General features: G+C 52.5%; 1 protein-coding gene across 2 annotated transcripts; it reads left to right on the top strand.

Moving 5' to 3' along the window:
- The first annotated feature begins 1,633 nt into the window (after positions 1–1,633).
- On the top strand, positions 1,634–11,162 carry GRM2 (glutamate metabotropic receptor 2). Of its 2 annotated transcripts, none has more exons than XR_201343.3 (5): positions 1,634–2,083; positions 4,462–5,299; positions 7,145–8,220; positions 9,277–9,431; positions 9,980–10,114. XR_201343.3 is itself a non-coding variant. In XM_004780107.3 (5 exons), exons 1-5 carry the CDS (start codon positions 1,634–1,636, stop codon positions 10,483–10,485), a joined length of 2,619 nt encoding a protein of 872 aa, XP_004780164.1. In that variant the 3' UTR covers positions 10,486–11,162. The 2 variants fall into 2 exon arrangements, 1 of the variants encoding a protein (XP_004780164.1); XM_004780107.3 differs by lacking the exon at positions 9,277–9,431 and adding an exon at positions 10,412–11,162 and having other exon boundaries at positions 9,980–10,160.
- The last annotated feature ends 7,420 nt before the right edge of the window (positions 11,163–18,582 follow it).

Raw genomic sequence — 18,582 nt, 5'->3', positions numbered from 1 at the left:
CCTCCTCTCCTTTCATCCTTTGGTCTGTCTTTCTGTGCCTCTGTCTTTGTGTCAGCCTCTGGGGTTCAATCACTCCCTACCCAGATTTCATTGCCCAGGCCCCCTGGCTGCGCCCCTCTGGGGTTCCGTTTCTTTTCAGGGTATTGTCCCTGTCCAGATTTTGGTCCTGGCTGCCCCTGTGGGAGGCTTGTGGTCTTGACCAGTTTGGGCCTCAGCCCCCATGGGTCCCTTCCCCATCTGTCCTGGTCTTCACGCTTGCCTCTCTCTCCTGGTTGCCTGGTTGAGCTGCTTCTTTCTGGGTACCCGCAGGATCCCAGTCTCCCTGCCATGGCATGAGGGGGAAGATTAACCCTGAGTTGCTGAGGGGCAAAGTGAGGAATCCCAGTCTCTGTGGCCAGGACACGGGGTCCTTGAACTAATGGCCATCTTCAGAAGAGGCCTTCTTCAGCCTCAGTTTCCTTCTCCTAGCCTTCCCAAGCCTACATGATTGTGAGAGCCTATGTGGGTTGGTATCTGGGAGCATAGCTGAGATACAAACGAAGCGGAGAGTGGAAGAGGAAAGGAGGAGTCCCTGAGGGCTAGGGCCAGGGTGGACAGGATGGGGAGAGGATGAGGATAGGGAGATTAGAAATGGTGACTTTCTCTGCTTGGATCTGAGCTGAAGAAAACACAGGGGCATAAAGTCTCAAACAGCATTCTATGCAGAGCTAAGCTGTCCAAAAGTCTCACCTTGAGCACTGTTTTTCAAATTCTGACCATATGAACTGCCCCTGACCCTGGACACACGTATGCTCACATCTGATCTGCTTTCCCTATTGATCTATGATCTAAGATCTATGGCCACTTCAGTGTCCCTCCCTGAGGCCAACCTCTCCACCTCGCTGTCAAATTCCCACGGCCTAGAGTCTCTATTACTTCCACAGGGGGCTCCATGGATTTTTAAGAACTAGGGGCTAGGACCCTTGGGTGCTTACCTGGACTCGGGTCCCTCTAGGAGTTGGAAACTACCCTTTGGAGACTTTTCCTTTCCTCTTCCCTGGTGGGTTTCAGCCACAGTGGCCCATCTCTGGAAATGCAAGGCTCAGGATAGGGACTCGACCCCTAAGTTTATACTCTACCCTGGCCCCTGCTGCAAAGGCCTCGACTTAGGGGTCCTGGGAAGTTTGTGCAACGTCTTGGGAACTCTTTCATTCGTAACAGGATTGGTGTTGGTTGGGGTCTCCTGACTTCTGTCTAGTCCTCTATTCTCTGCCTCCCTCCCTCTATGCTGAGTATGCAATGGACACAGAGCCTATCTATAGACCCAGCTCAGGGCAAAGCTGAGAAACAGGCCAAGGGGTGTCTGGGAGCTTCTCAGCCTAGTTTGTGATACTACGTATCCCTGGTTCCCTAGAAAAAAGTTCCAAGGGAAGGGATTTGGGGAAGGCAGAGTTAGAAGGGTAGCTACTCTTCGGGTTCCACTTCTCCCTGTTTGTCTGTCTGTCTCTTTCTCTGCAGGAGCTGGGCCCCTTCTTAATTCTCTTCCTGCCTGTCCTTTCCTGGTCCCTGTTTCCTCCTTTCTTTGCCTTTGCTGCTTCCACCCTCATCCCCTGGAGGCCCAGGTCTGCTGGACACATCCATCCCCTTTGGGACTATGGGATCACTGCTTGGGCTTCTGGCACTGCTGCTGCTTTGGGGCGCTGTGGCTGAGGGCCCCACCAAGAAGGTGCTGACCCTGGAGGGGGATCTGGTCCTGGGTGGGCTGTTTCCGGTACACCAGAAGGGTGGCCCAGCAGAGGAATGTGGGCCTGTCAATGAGCATCGAGGGATCCAGCGCCTGGAGGCCATGCTTTTTGCACTGGACCGCATCAACCGTGACCCACGCCTGCTGCCGGGTGTGCGTATAGGTGCGCACATACTCGACAGCTGCTCCAAGGACACACATGCCCTGGAGCAGGCACTCGACTTCGTGCGTGCTTCGCTTAGCCGTGGTGCCGACGGCTCACGCCACATCTGCCCCGACGGCTCTTATGCCACCCACGGTGATGCTCCCACTGCCATCACTGGTGTCATTGGCGGCTCCTATAGTGATGTCTCCATCCAGGTACGTGGGGCTGCCCACCTAGGGGCTAGGGAGGGAATCTGGAGGCGGGGCCCAGAGTTCCCTTTGAGCAGGGGCACCAGGCTGCCATGCATTGAAAAGGGGCTAGGAGCTTTTCCTTTGAGTAGCTTTTTGTGGAATACTAAGAAAGTGCCCCTGTCGCATAATGGGGCTTGATTTTTAGAGATTGTGTAAGGAAAACACCCCCGGTCTATATCACACACACACACACACACACACACACACACACCTGAGGTTAAACAGCCCTGGGAAGCTTAGTAGCCAGGCCTCTTGAGTCAGAACTCCAGGTTTGAACCCTGGCTTCCCTATATACTATGTGACTGGACATTATTTCTCCTTTCTGTGCCTCCATTTCCTCCTTAGAGACTAACAGGACTCCAAATGTTTGCCACTCTTAGGGTTGTGGTAGAAATTTACATGCAAAGCATGTATCAGAGGCATGCTCAATATTAGCTGCTGTTATTATTACCCTGCTTTATAAATGGGGAAACTGAGGCTTGAAGAGAGGCAGGTGATGGCAAAGTGGAGACATTCCCCTCGGGCTCTTGCCCAAGGACCTCCAGCTCTGTCATATCATCTCTCCATGGGCTAGAAAGGGGTGGAAGATAGAAGCCAGGAGCAGCCCAGGGAAGAGAAACAGGGGTGGGGACCCCAGAGGAAGAGAAGCCGAATGTGTGTGGCAGGGGGAGGGTCCCCTAGGGTCTTCAGGGTGTCCAGGATTTGAAGGGATGGCAAGGTGAGGAACCCTCCCTCTTCCTGCTTTCTCATGAGAGGTAAGCGGAGGGTACTGGCCTAGCTGACACCCCGGGGCATACCTGGCTGCTTTAGTCCAGGTGGGATCCTTCCCCTCCTGGACCAGGTCCCACTTCGTAGGTGGACCCTTGCCTGCCTGGTGCCCAGAGTGGACTGCCAGATGAGGCCAAAACTGGGATCAGAGTCAGGATTTTCAAGGAGGGCCTTGGCCGGAGCTTTAGCTTCTTTTAGGAGGCTGGCTGAGGGCACTGCAATCAGAGGCAGGGCCAGGACCCCTGACCTGGAATGCTTATTCAGGAGAAATGAGGCAGGGGTCTGAACCATGGAGGTAGTTTCTGGCTTGGGATCAGGGATGCCTGCTCATCCCCCTACTGCAGGCAGCCAATTACCAGTTCTGCTAGTCCCAGCTAACCGGAGGTGGCCGGTAGCAGCTTAGACAGGTGTGGCTGTGCCAGCTCCTACATCTGCCACCTGCCACCTGATGTCTTCAGGGGCCTTGGGGGTGCTTTCCTAGCACCCATCCTCTCCATAGTTCTCTACAGAGCTCCATGCATCATCTCCAGGAGCTCAGTTACCTTCCTCCCACCCCAAGCTGTCTGCCTCCCGTAGCAGGGCCCACACTTCAACATCGGCTTGCTTTTTCCTTGTCTGAGTCAAAACAAGGCCCAGCCCTTCATCCTTAGGCTGCACCTGCCTGTTCATCATTCCTCCTCATTCCTGCCTCCTGCCCAGATCCTTCTCATCTTCCATATGTCAGGCACTGTGGCCTCAGAGGCATTCTCGTTTTTATCTGCTCAGCAACCTTGTCAGGCATGAATGAGAAACTGAGGCTCAGGGAGGTTTGCTAAAGTTCCCAGGGCCACAGAGGCAGAAAGTACAAGAGGAGAGGGCACTGTGCCCAGATGCAAAGACAGGACCTAACTCCCTGCCGTGGAAACTGGGCTTTGTCCTGCTCTCACCTACCCAACACACCAGGTCCTTGTCTGGACCCCACTCTCGGGGGCAGGGCCCAGGCAGACAGTGGTAAGCAGGAAGCCTTATTTATTTTGAGCTCACCCGTCCAAAGGAGACCAACTCCTGGCCTTTCAGGCCCATAGGGCCCTCAGATCTGGGCCTTCTTTCTTGGGGAAGCCTTTTCCTTCTTTCTCCATCATTCCATGAGGATGGACTCTGGAGAAGGGATAGCTTTTCCAAATAGGTAGAGAACCTAAGAGCCTTGATCATCCCACATGCCAGCTAGTGTCCCCCGCCCCTGCCCTGTGCAGTCAAGTGCCTGCCTCTTCCCAGTTTCAGGATTCTCTTGCCTCCCTACTTTTGCTACTGCTAGGCATCTGAAGGGGGCAGTAGAGGGGTCCTCATGTGGCTCAGTAGCCTGGTGTCTCAGCCCCAGGTCCTCTCTCTCTCCCAGCCCTTGGGAAGGGGTGGAAAACTCCCTGTCCCCGACTCCAAGGAAAGACATATCAAGACAGGATAGAGGTTTTTGGGGTGAGGGAGATGGCAAGGCTGACTACATAGACACTTGATCCCAAGGTCGAGTAGCTGTGAAGAGCACATCTGTCTGAGTTTGATCTGATCTCTGATCCTGGCTGGCTCTGCCCCTCCCCCAGGTGGCCAACCTCCTGCGGCTGTTTCAGATTCCACAGATCAGCTATGCCTCCACCAGTGCCAAGCTGAGCGACAAGTCCCGCTATGACTACTTTGCCCGCACAGTGCCCCCCGACTTCTTCCAAGCCAAGGCCATGGCTGAGATCCTCCGCTTCTTCAATTGGACCTATGTGTCCACTGTGGCATCTGAGGGCGACTATGGCGAGACAGGCATTGAAGCCTTTGAGCTAGAGGCCCGGGCCCGCAACATCTGCGTGGCCACCTCGGAGAAGGTGGGCCGTGCCATGAGCCGCGCAGCCTTTGAGGGTGTGGTGCGAGCCCTGCTGCAGAAGCCCAGCGCCCGCGTGGCTGTTTTGTTCACCCGTTCCGAGGACGCTCGCGAGCTCCTCGCCGCCACCCAGCGCCTCAATGCCAGCTTCACCTGGGTGGCCAGCGATGGTTGGGGGGCGCTGGAGAGCGTGGTGGCCGGCAGCGAGGGTGCTGCTGAGGGCGCCATCACTATCGAGCTGGCCTCTTATCCCATCAGCGACTTTGCCTCCTACTTCCAAAGCCTGGACCCCTGGAACAACAGCCGGAACCCCTGGTTCCGGGAGTTCTGGGAGCAGAGGTTCCACTGCAGCTTCCGGCAGCGAGATTGCGCCGCCCACTCGCTGCGGGCGGTGCCTTTTGAGCAAGAGTCCAAGATCATGTTCGTGGTCAATGCGGTTTATGCCATGGCCCACGCGCTGCACAACATGCACCAAGCCCTCTGCCCCAACACCACCCAGCTCTGCGATGCAATGCGGCCTGTCAACGGGCGCCGCCTCTACAAGGACTTTGTGCTGAACGTCAAGTTTGATGGTAATGGGGCTGGCCAATGGCCACCAGGCTCTTGCCCTTTGGAGGGTGAGAGGGATGGGCCCTCAGGTTCCATTACCTGGCTAAGAGAATGTAACCTACAGCAAGTCAAGGAGCCCCCCAGGGGGGGCTTGGCATAGCCAGGACAAGGATGGCTAGACAGGGGGCACTCCCACTGGAGCCGGGACTGGGGTTCCTCTTTCTGGCCTGATCCTACACTTTGAGGGTCTCTAGTTCCTGGGTCTTGTTCTTTCTCTTCCTGCCTCTCTATCATGCAGGGAGCAGGGACTGGGGGCCCTCAAGCTGATTCTCCGGCAAGAAAACAGCGAGAGTCCGAATAAGGGTGGGTTGAGAGTGAGCAACAGGGGACACTCCATTTTCTGGGAAAATTCTATTCTTTGACCTGATATTTTTAAGGTGGCCACAGTCTCTTCATACCAAAATTTGTTTTTATAGACATTTGTTTATTAATATTTTATTTATTTATTTGAGACCAAATGAGTACACAAGTGGGGGGAGGGGAAGAGGGCCAAGCAGGGTCCCCACTGAGCAGGGAGCCATGATCCCAGGACCCCAGGACCACGACCTGAGCCAAAGACAGATGCTCAACCAACTTAGCCATCCAGGTGCCCCTATAGACTTTTAAAAATATATTTATTATTTTAGAGAGAGAAAGTGCACATGAGTGGGGGCAGAGAGCGAGGGAGAAAAGCAGCCTCCCTACTGAGCACGGAGCCTGATGCAGCAGGGCTGGCTCTCACAACCTGAGATCATGACCTGAGCCAAAATCAACAGTCAGACACTTAGCTGATGAGCCACCCTGAAGCCCCACATACCAAAACTTATTTTAATCAGCCTTCCAGCTTTATGAATGATAAATGCCTCAGAATTGTCACTATGCTGTGGGAAGCATCACTGTGGGTGCAGTGGGGGAGGGCCGGGGCTCCCAAAACCTAGTGGCCCAGGGTTAAGACAAATAATAATTCCAAAGAGATTGACATTTGGAGTTGTGGGAAACTGGAGGAGAGGTTGGGATTGGTTCAAGTGCCTCAGGTTGCTGTTAGAGCCAGGCTCCATTCAGCCTGCTGGGCTGGGTGGGATATATGGGAGGGCTCAAGTTGGATGCTGAGGACTTTGAGGCTGGCTGGAAGGAGCAGGCCAGCCTCCAGGCTGTACCATTCACCATGGGCCCTTAAGCACATCATCTGCTAGTGTGAACCCCAACTTCTCACTGGGACGTGGGATGACACGGGTCCTGCTTCCTCCTGAGCTTGGCTGGGAGATGTGAGGTTCCTGGGCAAGGGGAGCTGCCCGCTGAGCACATCCTGGTGAACATCAGTGGTTAGAGGTGATCACTGATGTTGGGGTTCAGCTAGCAGTGGGGTCAGTATTAGGACTAGAGGGGCTGGCTTATTATTGGGAAGATTAAGTGGGGCCAGGACTAGACCTGAGGCTGAGTTCAGCTGTGAGGGAGTCCATATTAAGTCTGGGGAGAGGGCTGTGGTGTGTATTGTGATAAGGTTGGGGTCTGGATTAGAAGGTATTGGAGACTATGTATAAGGCTAGGTTTTGGGGAGTCATGGTTGGGGATTGGTATGGGCATTAGTTTTGAGGAGATGCCTGGGCTTTGAGGTTGGGATTCTATTTGGGGGTTAGAGTTGAGATTTGTGGTAGTTTCTCATTTAGAAAAATGGCTGTTGGGGGGAAAGCCAGCTTTAGTGTTGGGGTGAGGCTTGGAAGAACGAGGAGTGGCCTCAGGTCTGGGGTTTGGGTTCCATGTAGGGTGATGGTTGAGGTCACATCAAGATTACCCACCAATTCCACCTTCTCTTCCCTCCCCAACTCCAGCCCCCTTCCGCCCGGCCGACACGCAGAGTGAGGTTCGCTTTGACCGCTTTGGTGATGGCATTGGACGCTACAACATCTTCACGTATCTGCGGGCAGGCAGTGGGCGCTACCGCTACCAGAAGGTGGGCTACTGGGCAGAAGGCCTGACCCTGGACACCAGCCTTATCCCGTGGGCCTCACCCTCAGCCGGCCCCCTGCCGGCCTCTCGCTGCAGTGAGCCCTGTCTCCAGAATGAGGTGAAGAGCGTGCAGCCGGGAGAGGTCTGCTGCTGGCTGTGCATCCCGTGCCAGCCATACGAGTACCGGCTGGACGAGTTCACATGCGCTGACTGTGGCCTGGGCTACTGGCCCAACGCCAGCCTAACTGGCTGCTTCGAGCTGCCTCAGGAGTACATCCGCTGGGGCGATGCCTGGGCCGTGGGACCCGTCACCATCGCCTGCCTGGGAGCCCTGGCCACCCTCTTTGTGCTGGGGGTCTTTGTGCGGCACAATGCCACGCCGGTGGTCAAGGCCTCGGGCCGGGAGCTCTGCTACATCCTGCTGGGCGGTGTCTTCCTCTGCTACTGCATGACCTTCGTCTTCATTGCCAAGCCGTCCACAGTAGTGTGCACCTTACGGCGCCTCGGTTTGGGCACCGCCTTCTCTGTCTGCTACTCAGCCCTGCTCACCAAGACCAACCGCATTGCGCGCATCTTCGGCGGGGCTCGGGAGGGAGCCCAGCGGCCACGCTTCATCAGCCCGGCCTCGCAGGTGGCCATCTGCCTGGCGCTTATCTCGGGCCAGCTGCTCATTGTGGCCGCCTGGCTGGTGGTGGAGGCACCGGGCACGGGCAAGGAGACAGCCCCAGAGCGGCGGGAGGTGGTGACATTGCGCTGCAACCATCGGGACGCCAGCATGCTGGGCTCACTCGCCTACAACGTGCTCCTCATAGCACTCTGCACGCTCTATGCCTTCAAGACCCGCAAGTGCCCCGAGAACTTCAACGAGGCCAAGTTCATAGGCTTTACCATGTACACCACTTGCATCATCTGGCTGGCCTTCCTGCCCATCTTCTATGTCACTTCCAGTGATTACCGGGTAAGCTATTGGCAACGAGTGGCAGTGGGGGGTGGGGCAGCACTGGACCTTCTGTTTCCCAGTCTCTTGTTTACTCTTCTGATCATTCTGAGGCTCCAAAGAGGCTGAATGCTCACCCAGGGGCACACAGCTTACGGTGACCCAGTTGGGACTGGACCCCAGGGGGAGGTGGGAAGGTTGAGTGGGGCCTTAGGCAATGGCCAAGGAGGTGGAGGAGTTAAAGCTCAGATTTTGGGACTTGGATGTCACCCTCTAAGCTCGAGGAGATGTGTGTGCTCATATATGCCTAAATGAGCCTCCCTACTCCCCTGAGGGGCTGGCTGCAGAAGGGGAGAACCAGTCCAGTGGGTGGGCAATCAGGGCATCAACTAAAGAACTAAGCCAGGAAATGTTGCTGACTTGTTTAGGTTGACAAATGTCCTAGTAAGAGCAGGCAAGAGGAAGGTGTGTATATGGTGTGCATGTGTGTGTGTGCGCAGACCAGTCCTTGAACTGGTCTCTGCAAGACAGGGAGGTTTGAATAGGTTGGATGGGGAAGATAGTGGGGGGCAGCCAGTACAGAGGCTGACTGGAGCAGAGGGTACACATTGACCCCCTCGTTGAGGAGGTGAGGCACAAATGGTGGAAAGTGGGCGGAGGTGAAGGTAAGCAAAGAGGGAATGGGAATAGCTGGGCTATCAGACCATGCAGCCCCAGAGGGCACAATGCTCTGAACCCCCTCAGAGCTGTGCATTGTGGCCTGGCGCCCCCTGGAGCAGGGAAGGCAGAGAGGGTGAAGCCCAGAGCAGCAGCAGATCTGGGATGGAGGGCTGAGGAAGGTGAAAGCAGGCGGAAACTCTACCCCAATTGGTGGCTTGCAGGCAAAGTTCCAGCTGGCACTGAGTGTCTCAGTAGGTCTCCTCAGCTTCAAGGGGGCAATGGCTGCTTCAGATGGGGCAGTCAAGGAGGGCCTCTTGGAGGAGGTGACAGGTGAGCTGAGCTCTGAACAATAGGAGGAGCATCTTGGTGAGTCCTCATGATGCTGGAGTAAACTCCATGGCTCTCCCCATTTTACAGACGAAGAAACGGAGACTCAGGGAGGTTCAATCCCTTGCCTAAGGTCACTCAGCTTGGGAGTGTAGAGCAGGGTCTGAACTGACAATCTTAACAATTAAAGGAGCAGGAAAATCAAGACAAGAGCCCCTGCAAAGGCCCTTTCCCCCAGGACAGAGGTATGGTGGGCAGTGCTGGGGGCCAGGGCTGCTGGGCTTGGCTGCTGTTGCACCTGCTGGGCCACCTGCCTGGTTGGTGGAGGCCAGCGCTGGGGAGGGAATCTGCTCTGACTCAGCCTGCATTTGCATATGATTTGCATTTGCATGCCAATCCTAGGTGGTTAAGGACCAACCTGGACACGCACACAGTACCCACGCGTGCACACAGGCTCCTACGCGCACACTCCTACACACACACACACACCTGCACACATATGCATGGAGAGACACACACACACACACCAGCACACACACTCCAATGCACATACATGCCCCTGCTCCCCTGCATGTTCACCCCCTCAGCTGGAATTTTCGTCTCCCCAGGAAGGTGGTCCACAGGCTGACGCTGGGACTGTGCCCACCTTCCTAGAAATCCTTTGGGGCTTGGTGAATGGACCAAGGCCCAGCATTGGATGCTTACCCTCCCCCCACCCTCGCCTCCTGGCACCCGCCCCCAGCTTGGGCCTGGGTCCTGGGGCCAGACTCATCCTTGACTTCCCTCATCCCAGGTACAGACCACCACCATGTGCGTGTCAGTCAGCCTCAGCGGCTCGGTGGTGCTCGGCTGTCTCTTTGCACCCAAGCTTCACATCATCCTTTTCCAGCCGCAGAAGAACGTGGTTAGCCACCGCGCACCCACCAGCCGGTTCAGCAGCGCCGCCACCAGGGCCAGCTCCAGCCTTGCCCAAGGTCAGCGTTCACCCCGAGCAGTCCTTGGTCTGCCTCAGCTCTTCTGCCGGGGGGGCGAGGGGGGGGCCCACTCCTTGGGTTGCTGGGATTCTTTGGCTGGAGGCGGAGGGTTCCCGAGATGAGGCTGGCCAGGAGAGGGAGGGGTCCCAGGGGAGGAAGCCTCCTTCCACTCTCCTGCCTCCTCTGCTACCCGTTCTCCGGGAAGGACAAAGGGCCTTGGATTGGCTCCAATCTCTGGCTTCCTTTCCTAGGGTCTGGCTCCCAGTTTGTCCCCACCGTTTGCAACGGCCGGGAGGTGGTAGATTCAACAACATCGTCGCTTTGAGGACCCCGCATTCCTGTCCCGACACAGCTGCTCCCTGGGACCTGGTGCAGATCTGCATCCAGGCCCAGGAGGAAGTCAGCTAGAGCACTGCAATAAGGCCAGTCCCGTGCCCGCCCCCAAGCCACTCTCCCACTGACTCCAGCCCTTCAGAGTCAGAAGTCAGGGTCCTTGGCCCAGGAGCCTCTGCAACAGCCACCAACTGTCCTTGCAGCGTGTCCCCTCCTTGCTAGGCCCAGACTCGGAAGGGAGCAAGCCAGGGTCTACTAGGTCCTGGAACAAGAAGGCTGAGGACTGCTGGCCCCAATTCCCAATCAGCAAAGGTGCTTCCAGCCCTGTCCCTCCCTCCTCCTAGGGCCTTTTTAATTTTTTACATAAGTTATTCCGGGATGGGGAGGAGGGTTCTTGTGGGGAACATCCCTCCCCCTGCATAATAGTTTGTCCTGTGGTTTATTTTGTACTATCTGTAAATAAAGTGTCTTTATTTTAAAAAAAAAAATCATTCATTGCCTTTGGCCCAGGGAGACCCCTCAGTGCCCTCCAGAGCCTCCCAACATTCCTTTCGACAATATTTGTTAACTCTGCTCTGTACCAGATGCTCGGATCCGGGGGCGAGCAAGACAAATGCAGCCTTGCATGATGGGTGATGGGGAGATAGAAAATGAAAAAGCCACCCTCTGGGGCGCCGCTGACTTCAGTTCAGGTCATGATCTCAGGGTCCTGGGATCGAGTCCCACATTGGGCTCTCTGCTCAGTGGGGAGACTGCTTCCCTTCCTCTCTCTCTGCCTGCCTCTCTGCCTACTTGTGATCTCTCTCTATCATATAAATAAATAAAATCTTTAAAAAAGAAAAAAAAAAGAAAAAGCCACCCTCTGAAAGGAATCGCGGCAGAGTGGCCCAGGAACCAGTGGACTGAGGGCAGGGGCCTTTGGTGGACGTAGGCTCATCCGACCATCCAAGGGAAGACCTGGATGGTGAGGGCGGTGGGGCAGGAGGGGCAGCGGACAGTGACCGATCGAACTGTGGGCTTTTCCACACTGGCCTACCTGGACTTGGAGGAGCCACCGGTAAGCACAGAACCAGGCTGAGTGTTGGTATGGAGGGAACCAAGGGGAGACACAGAGCTGAACCTGGCCTGCTCAGGTAGCCCATACAAAGCCGGAAAGAGCTCACGAGGAGGGAGGAGATGAAGCAGGAAGAACAGAGGCTGGGCAGCTGGAGAGGCCATCCACTGTCGGACTCTGTGAGAGGTGGGAGAAGGAGGCTTTCTCCGGTCTTGGAGGAGCTCTCACCCAACGGCAGGGCTGTGGAGCCCAGAGCCTTCCAGCAGCACCCAACCCCCTCGCCGCGTTGCAGTCTGGGGCTCACCAGCAGAGGGCACAGTGGCACATCCTCGGCCCCCCAAGCTCAGCCAGGCAACCACTGCCCTCCTGTGGCGTAGGAGGCAGTGGGCACAGATGCCAACTGGAGCAGATCCTGGCAGCCTCTGGGGAACCCCACACCACGGTGTCAGGGACAAGGGCCTGTGTTGGGAGATGGGCAGGCCAGGGACATAGGCTATTTTGAAGTTAACTCATTTGCATTTACAGGCCAGCAAGGCTGTGGAAATTTGGGTTAACAGTTTAAAAAATGTAAACAGAAAACTGAAAAAGAAAATTGTAGGAACAGCATTTCCTCTCCAACAGATTCCTGAAGTGTAGGGTGCCACAGAACATACAGAATGTCTAGTTAAATTTGAGTGGCATATAAACAACGAATGATTTTTTAGTGTAAGTATGCCTTGTGCTATATTTGGGACACACTTATACCAAACATTTTTGTGATTTATCTGACATTCACATTTAACTGGGCATCCTGTATTTCCCTTTGCTAATTTTGGCAAGCCTCTCAGAGTGCATCTTTTCCAGACTTCTTGTCTTACATGGCCCAGGCCTGGGGGTAGCCCTCAGTGGCTGAGCACCCGGTCAGTGTCCCATGGGACCTGTGGTGCTGGTCTCTGCTTCCAGTGTGGCCTTTTCTGAGTCTTTCTGCCAAATGGGACCGGGAAACATTTCCTCATCTTCCCAGCCCCTGGACAGGCCAAGGTGGGCTCTGACGCTTTTGCACCTGGAAAGCAACCCTCCTTTCTGTGACTTCAGCTATTTACCTTAAAATGGGATAATAATAATAATAATAATAATAATGGTAATAATAGTAGTAGTAGTTTTCAAAAGGTAGTGATTAACATGGTTCACGGCTAAAGAGGTACATGGGATATTCAGTGAAGAATCACCCATCCCCTGCGGGCAGGAGATAGATCCAGAGTTCCTGAAGGCTGGTCCTGAAGGCTGGTCTGCCACACCTCTTTCCTTCCGGCCGCCCTGTGCCTTGCCCTGCTCACGCCCATAGCCCTGTCAGCCCAGAATCTCCAGACCTTCACTCCTCAACTCTCAGTCCTTAGCACATGCTGCTCAACCAGGCCCTTCCAGCTCCCCCTCCCCCCACCCCATCCTCCTCCCTGTCCTGACTGGCCTGGGCTTCTGTCTATTCTCCTCCTCAGTACCACGTCCATGTCCCACGAAGCCCTGACTCCCTGTCTGGGAACCTGGTGGGGGATCAGGGATCCCTTCTGGTTTGGCCCTGCTAATGTGAGGCTCGGGAGTCCTCCAAGGAGAGCCTGGCCCTTTCTGGGGCCTAACAGCAGGGATGTCAAACACGTGGGGTTCTCTCCGCCCAGACAGAGCCGCCCATCATGATGAACTGATTGTCCTTGAGGTAACCAGGAGTCTGCTTCGCTTGGGCAGTCGAGTTTACTGTGGGGCATTGTGGCCTCTCCCATGGCTTGGCTCACAGCCCCTCTCTGCCCCTCTGCCGCCCCTTCACATGTCCCTTGTGCTGGTCCTGCCTGGGGGAGAGGGGCTGGCTCTGTCTCTCAACTGGGAGGCCCCGTGGCCTGGGTGAGGCCTGGGTGAGGCCACTCTTTTACTGCTCCCCCCCCCATCATGGCACAGAGGGAGAGTGAGCCCTCTCCAGAGGAGACCCTTGAGATGGGATATTGAAATCTAAGAAGTAAGTGATGTATTGAGCAAAGGTGTTGGAAACAAAAGAACAGAGCTAAGAGGATGATGTGGAGCCCGGGGAAAAGTTCAAACTCTTCCACATCCCCAGGGTCCTGTGGGGAAACTCACCTCAGAGCTACATTCCTACCAGAGTTCTCTCTCCATTCCTCCCAAACCCCCTGGGCTGCTCTTGCCTCCTCCCCTGGTGTCGGGGTTCATGAGAGGTAGAGGGAAAAGAAGGGGTCACTGAGGGTCTCAAAAAAAGCTTCCGAAAATGTCCCCACCCCAACCTCTTGCAGAAAAGGAAAGGAGTCTGGCCTCCCTCCCCGCAGGGGCCAGGAGGCCATTAAGTACTAAAGATGGGGTGTCCTCAGTGGGGGGAGAGAGAGAAAGGTGGGTGTCAAAGGGGGGTGAAAAGCTGGGTGGGTGCAAAGGGAGGGGCAAGAAATGGAAGGGGTGTGGGGGGAGCCAGTGGCAGCTGAAGAAGAAAGGAAAACAGAAGCTTTGAACCCCGAGGGCTCACGCCAAGAAGTCAGGTTTGTTTGTTTGTTTGTTTAAGAAAAATCACTTTATTTTTTTGTTGAAACAATATACACTCCCTATAAACAGTTTAAGCATTGCAGAAAAGTAAAAAAAAAAAAAAAGTATTAGCTCCAGTTCCATTATTCAAATATAACCATCATTAACATTTCTGGTATAGCAGCCCAGACATATTTCCATGCATTTTTACAGCTAGGAGGAGGGATAGAAATACTTTCGTAAAAATGGGATCATGCCATATGTCTATTTTTTTTAGTGAAAATTTAATTTTACTTGATTCTAATTGAAGAAAATGAATCTGAAGTAAAATTGAAGGAATTCTTGAACTTCACAGACATTTCTTCATCACATAAGAGATGTTTCCCCTGAAGGATCCCCATGAGTTGAAGAGACAGAGTGACATTTAAAGATAAACATGCCAGTAGTCTCAGGGAATCTGAGGAGAGTTTGACCTCGTCGTTGGCCTTGCCCCATGAAGGAAAGGAGGGTGGGCCCTTCCCCAAGCACACGGCGTCTCTCCAGGGGGACTGTCGTCTACACAGCCATGATGCATAGTCGCACGGAGGCAGACACCCACAGGGGCCCCGTGGCTAACACAGTTCAGCCATGAGGGCCTGGCCTTCACCTGCCTGCACTCACATCGGTTCCCATCCCTTGGGTGTGGTGGCGTGAGAGGCCGTGTCTGGGCATCTGAGGGCCCTGGGGTGCAGCCTTTCTCCAGGCAAAATAAATTGGGTGCTGGGCCAGCCTCCTGGTCACAACATCTGAAACCCAGTCTGGCAGCCTTCCAGCATTATGATGTTTTTATTAACCACATTTTCACTGTAGACCCTATGGACTGGCTCCTTGTTGAGAAACTGAGAACATTAACATTAGCGAGTAGTTTGACACTGTCCAGTTTGACCACGTCCAAATTCTGTTTGGTAAAAGGAGGTTACTTAGGCCGCACTCACTCCTTGTCCCATGCATGTACCACAGGTCGCTTCCTGTCCTCTTATTTCAGCCTCCACATTCCTGAGATCCAACTCTGACTTACTTTTTTTTTTTTTAAGACTTTATTTATTTATTTGACAGAGAGAGATCATAAGTAGGCAGAGAGGCAGGCAGAGAGAGAGGCGGAAGCAGGCTCCCTGCCGAGCAGAGAGTCCGATACGGGGCTCGATCCCAGGACCCTGGGATCATGACCTGAGCTGAAGGCAGAGGCTTTAACCCACTGAGCCACCCAGGCACCCTCTGACTTACTTTTAATTGTTGGAATTTTATTACGTAGATTTTCTTTTTCATGGAAGGTTCGTGGCCCACATATTCCGAGTTCTTTTATATTTGACAAGGCCCTTTCCCCCAACTTTCCGTGAATGTTATTACAAAGATTTTGTCTTGTTAGCTTATTTTACCGATTTTTTTTATTTTACCAAATATTAATGTAATTCAAGATACTCTCGTCTCTAATGATTACTTCCCCTCTTTGCTATGAAAATTTTATTTACATTAAAAAAAAACATAGAATGCTTCCATGAACCCTGTTGCTACCTTTTAGAATTATTAATCTCTGACCAATAATTTTTCACATAGATGTCCATTCTTTTCCTCCCACCACCTCTTGAATTTTTAAATGTAAAATTCAGGGTGTAATCTTATCCTTTTAATTAAAATAATATACAACATTTATTGAGCATATACTGTGTTCTGGACACTTACTGTACAGAAATATGTTATTGCACATATTGTACTTATGTTGTTTCATTTAATCCAATGTTAGGTGCACTCTCTTAATACACCTATTACACAGTCGTGAAACAAAAGGGTTTTTTTTGACAAATGCACTCATTTCATAGAGGTAAATCCCAATGACTTTTTTTCACAAAGTGGACACATCTTTTAACCCAGATTAGTGATGGGGGTATTTTCTTCTTAACTTTTTTACTTGAATAAAAACGGGATTCAGCGCATGGGATACATGTGCTTTTTAAAAAATGTTGATGTTGGGCACCTGGGTGGCTCAGTGGGTTAAGCCACTGCCTTCAGCTGAGGTTATGATCTCAGGGTCCTGGGATCGAGTCCCGCCTCAGGCTCTCTGCTTGGCAGGGAGCCTGCTTCCTCCTCTCTCTCTCTGCCTGCCTCTCTGCCTACTTGTGATCTCTCTCTGTCAAATAAATAAATAAATAATCTTTTTAAAAAAAGTTGATGTTATATTATTTCATTTTGATATCCTTTTATTTTTATTTTATTTATTAATGTATGTATTATTTATTTTTATTTTTAAAGTTTTTTATTTATAAGAAGATTGTGACGATAATACAGATAGTTCCTCCATGCCCAACACCCAGATTTGACGTGAGTAAATTAGTAACAAATAGTAACATCTGTTACAATTACTGGACAAATGTTGATACCTTCTTATGAACTAAAAATCCATAGTTGATTCAGATTTCCTGGTCTTCCGCTAACACCCTTCCTCTGTTCCAGGATCCCACCCAGGATACCGCGGAGGCTGCAGCTGGAGGGGGGTTTGGGGGGTGGCGGGGGACCTCAGAGGTTCAGGCCCCGCCCACTGTCCCATCTTCCCAGCCATTTTCAAGGAGGAACCCTGGAACAAGCAGCCGCGTGGTCCTAAGATCTCCAGAACCAGGGAGTGGGGGTCGGGGGGGTGGGGTGTTTGAGACCGAGGGCTAGGACTTCAGATCCCGGACACGCCTGGACGAGCCTGTAAGTGTGCTTGTTTCTTAAACTTGTCACCTACCACTTTGGAGCGGCCTGGCTCTTCGTCCCTCTCTCCTTGCCCTCCCTGTCCGCCACCAATTTTCCACCCGACAAGCTCTTATTTTATTTTATTTTTTTAAATTTGTGATTTGGGCGGGGCACATGGGTGGCTCAGTGGTTTGAGCCTCTGCCTTCGGCTCAGGTCAGGATCCCAGCATCCTGGGATCTCTGCTTGGCAGGGAGCCTGCTTCCCCCTCTCTCTCTGCCTGCCTCTCTACTTGTGATCACTGTCAAATAAATAAATAAAATCTTTTTTAAAAATTTGTGATTTTTTAAATATATATGTATACCCTCCCTCCCCCAGTTTTACTGATAAAATGGACCCAGATCACTGTGTAAGCCTAAGGGGTAGAGTGGAGTGGTGCTAGGAATACCGCGCAGTGATTAGGGCAGTGAATTTAGTTAGCATCCATTACCTGGTGGACAGAACAGTGAAAAGAAGAGGCGGGGGCCTGGGTGGCACAGTGGGTTAAGCGTGGGATTCTTGATCTTAGTTCAGATCTTGATTTCAGGGTTCTGAGCTCAAGCCCTGCATTGGCTTCTGCGCTGGGCATTGAGCTTATTTAAACAAAAAACAACTCCCGCCCCCTTGTAAAAACCTTTTTTCCTTGGGACAAGATCTCCTGGGATCGGTTCTCCTAACAGCTTCCCTCTATGCCCCATAGCAGATGCGGTGCGTGATATCCTAGCACGCACTTACCTTCCAGCTGGAAGCCTGTGCCCTCCACCACCTTCCTCCTGACCCACACTCTTTCCCTCAGAACTCGGTGGACCGTTTCTCCGTTGTCTTCTAGCCTTGAGTGTTGCTGTAGGGAAGTTTGATGCTCGTCTGATTTTAAAAATGAATATGAAGTGGTATTTACGTGGTATAAAAGGCACGGATTTAAGGGGTACGAGTCTGTTGATCAGGTAAGCGTCAGGCAAATCTAGAAGTAGAACCTTCTCCTTACTCCTGAAGGTACCTGCACCCCTCCACCCCCACCTCCTGGAGACAACCGTTGTTTGATTCTGATCAGCATTGTCCAGTCTTGCCTCTTCCTAGAGCAGATCAGTGGAATCACACTGTATGTACTCTTCTGTCTGACATTTTCCCTTGGTCTGTTTACATGATTCATCCATGTTGTTGTGAGAGTCAGATCTTCGTACTTTTTTTTTTAATCGCTCAATAGTATTCCATTGTACCAATGCACTGTAATTCCCTTATCTGCTTTGCTGTTGATAAACATTGGAATTTTCCAATTTTTAAGGCTGTTATAAATACATCTACTTTGAACACTTCTGAGCAACCATTTCTGTGGACATAGGTTTTCCATTTTTTTTCTAGTAAATGCCAAAGAGTGGAATGGCTGAGTCATAGAGTCAGTGTTCTTTAAAATCTCTATTGGAAATTTCCAAATGGTTTTCTTTTTTTTTTTTTTTTAAGATTTTATTTTTTTATTTGACAGAGAGAGAGAGATCACAAGTAGGCAGACAGGCAGGCAGGCAGGCAGAGAGAGAGGGGGAAGCAGGCTCCCTGCCAAGCAGAGAGCCTAATGCAGGGTTCCATCCCAGGACCCTGAGTTCATGACCCGAGCTGAAGGCAGAGGCTTAACCCAGTGAGCCACCCAGGTGCCCCTCCAAATGGTTTTCTTAAGTGATTGTGCCATTTAACAGCAATGTATGAGAATTCCAGATACTCTTTGCCTCTTGTCAGTCCTTTTAAGCTGTAGTGGATATGTAGTGGCATCTTATTGTGGTTTTAATTTGTGTTTCTCTGGTAAT

This window comes from Mustela putorius, unplaced genomic scaffold (assembly GCF_011764305.1).
Source record: "Mustela putorius furo isolate JIRA1106 unplaced genomic scaffold, ASM1176430v1.1 tig00000095_pilon_pilon_pilon, whole genome shotgun sequence".
Lineage (NCBI taxonomy): Eukaryota > Metazoa > Chordata > Mammalia > Carnivora > Mustelidae > Mustela > Mustela putorius.
This window is presented reverse-complemented; position numbering and strand designations above follow the sequence as displayed.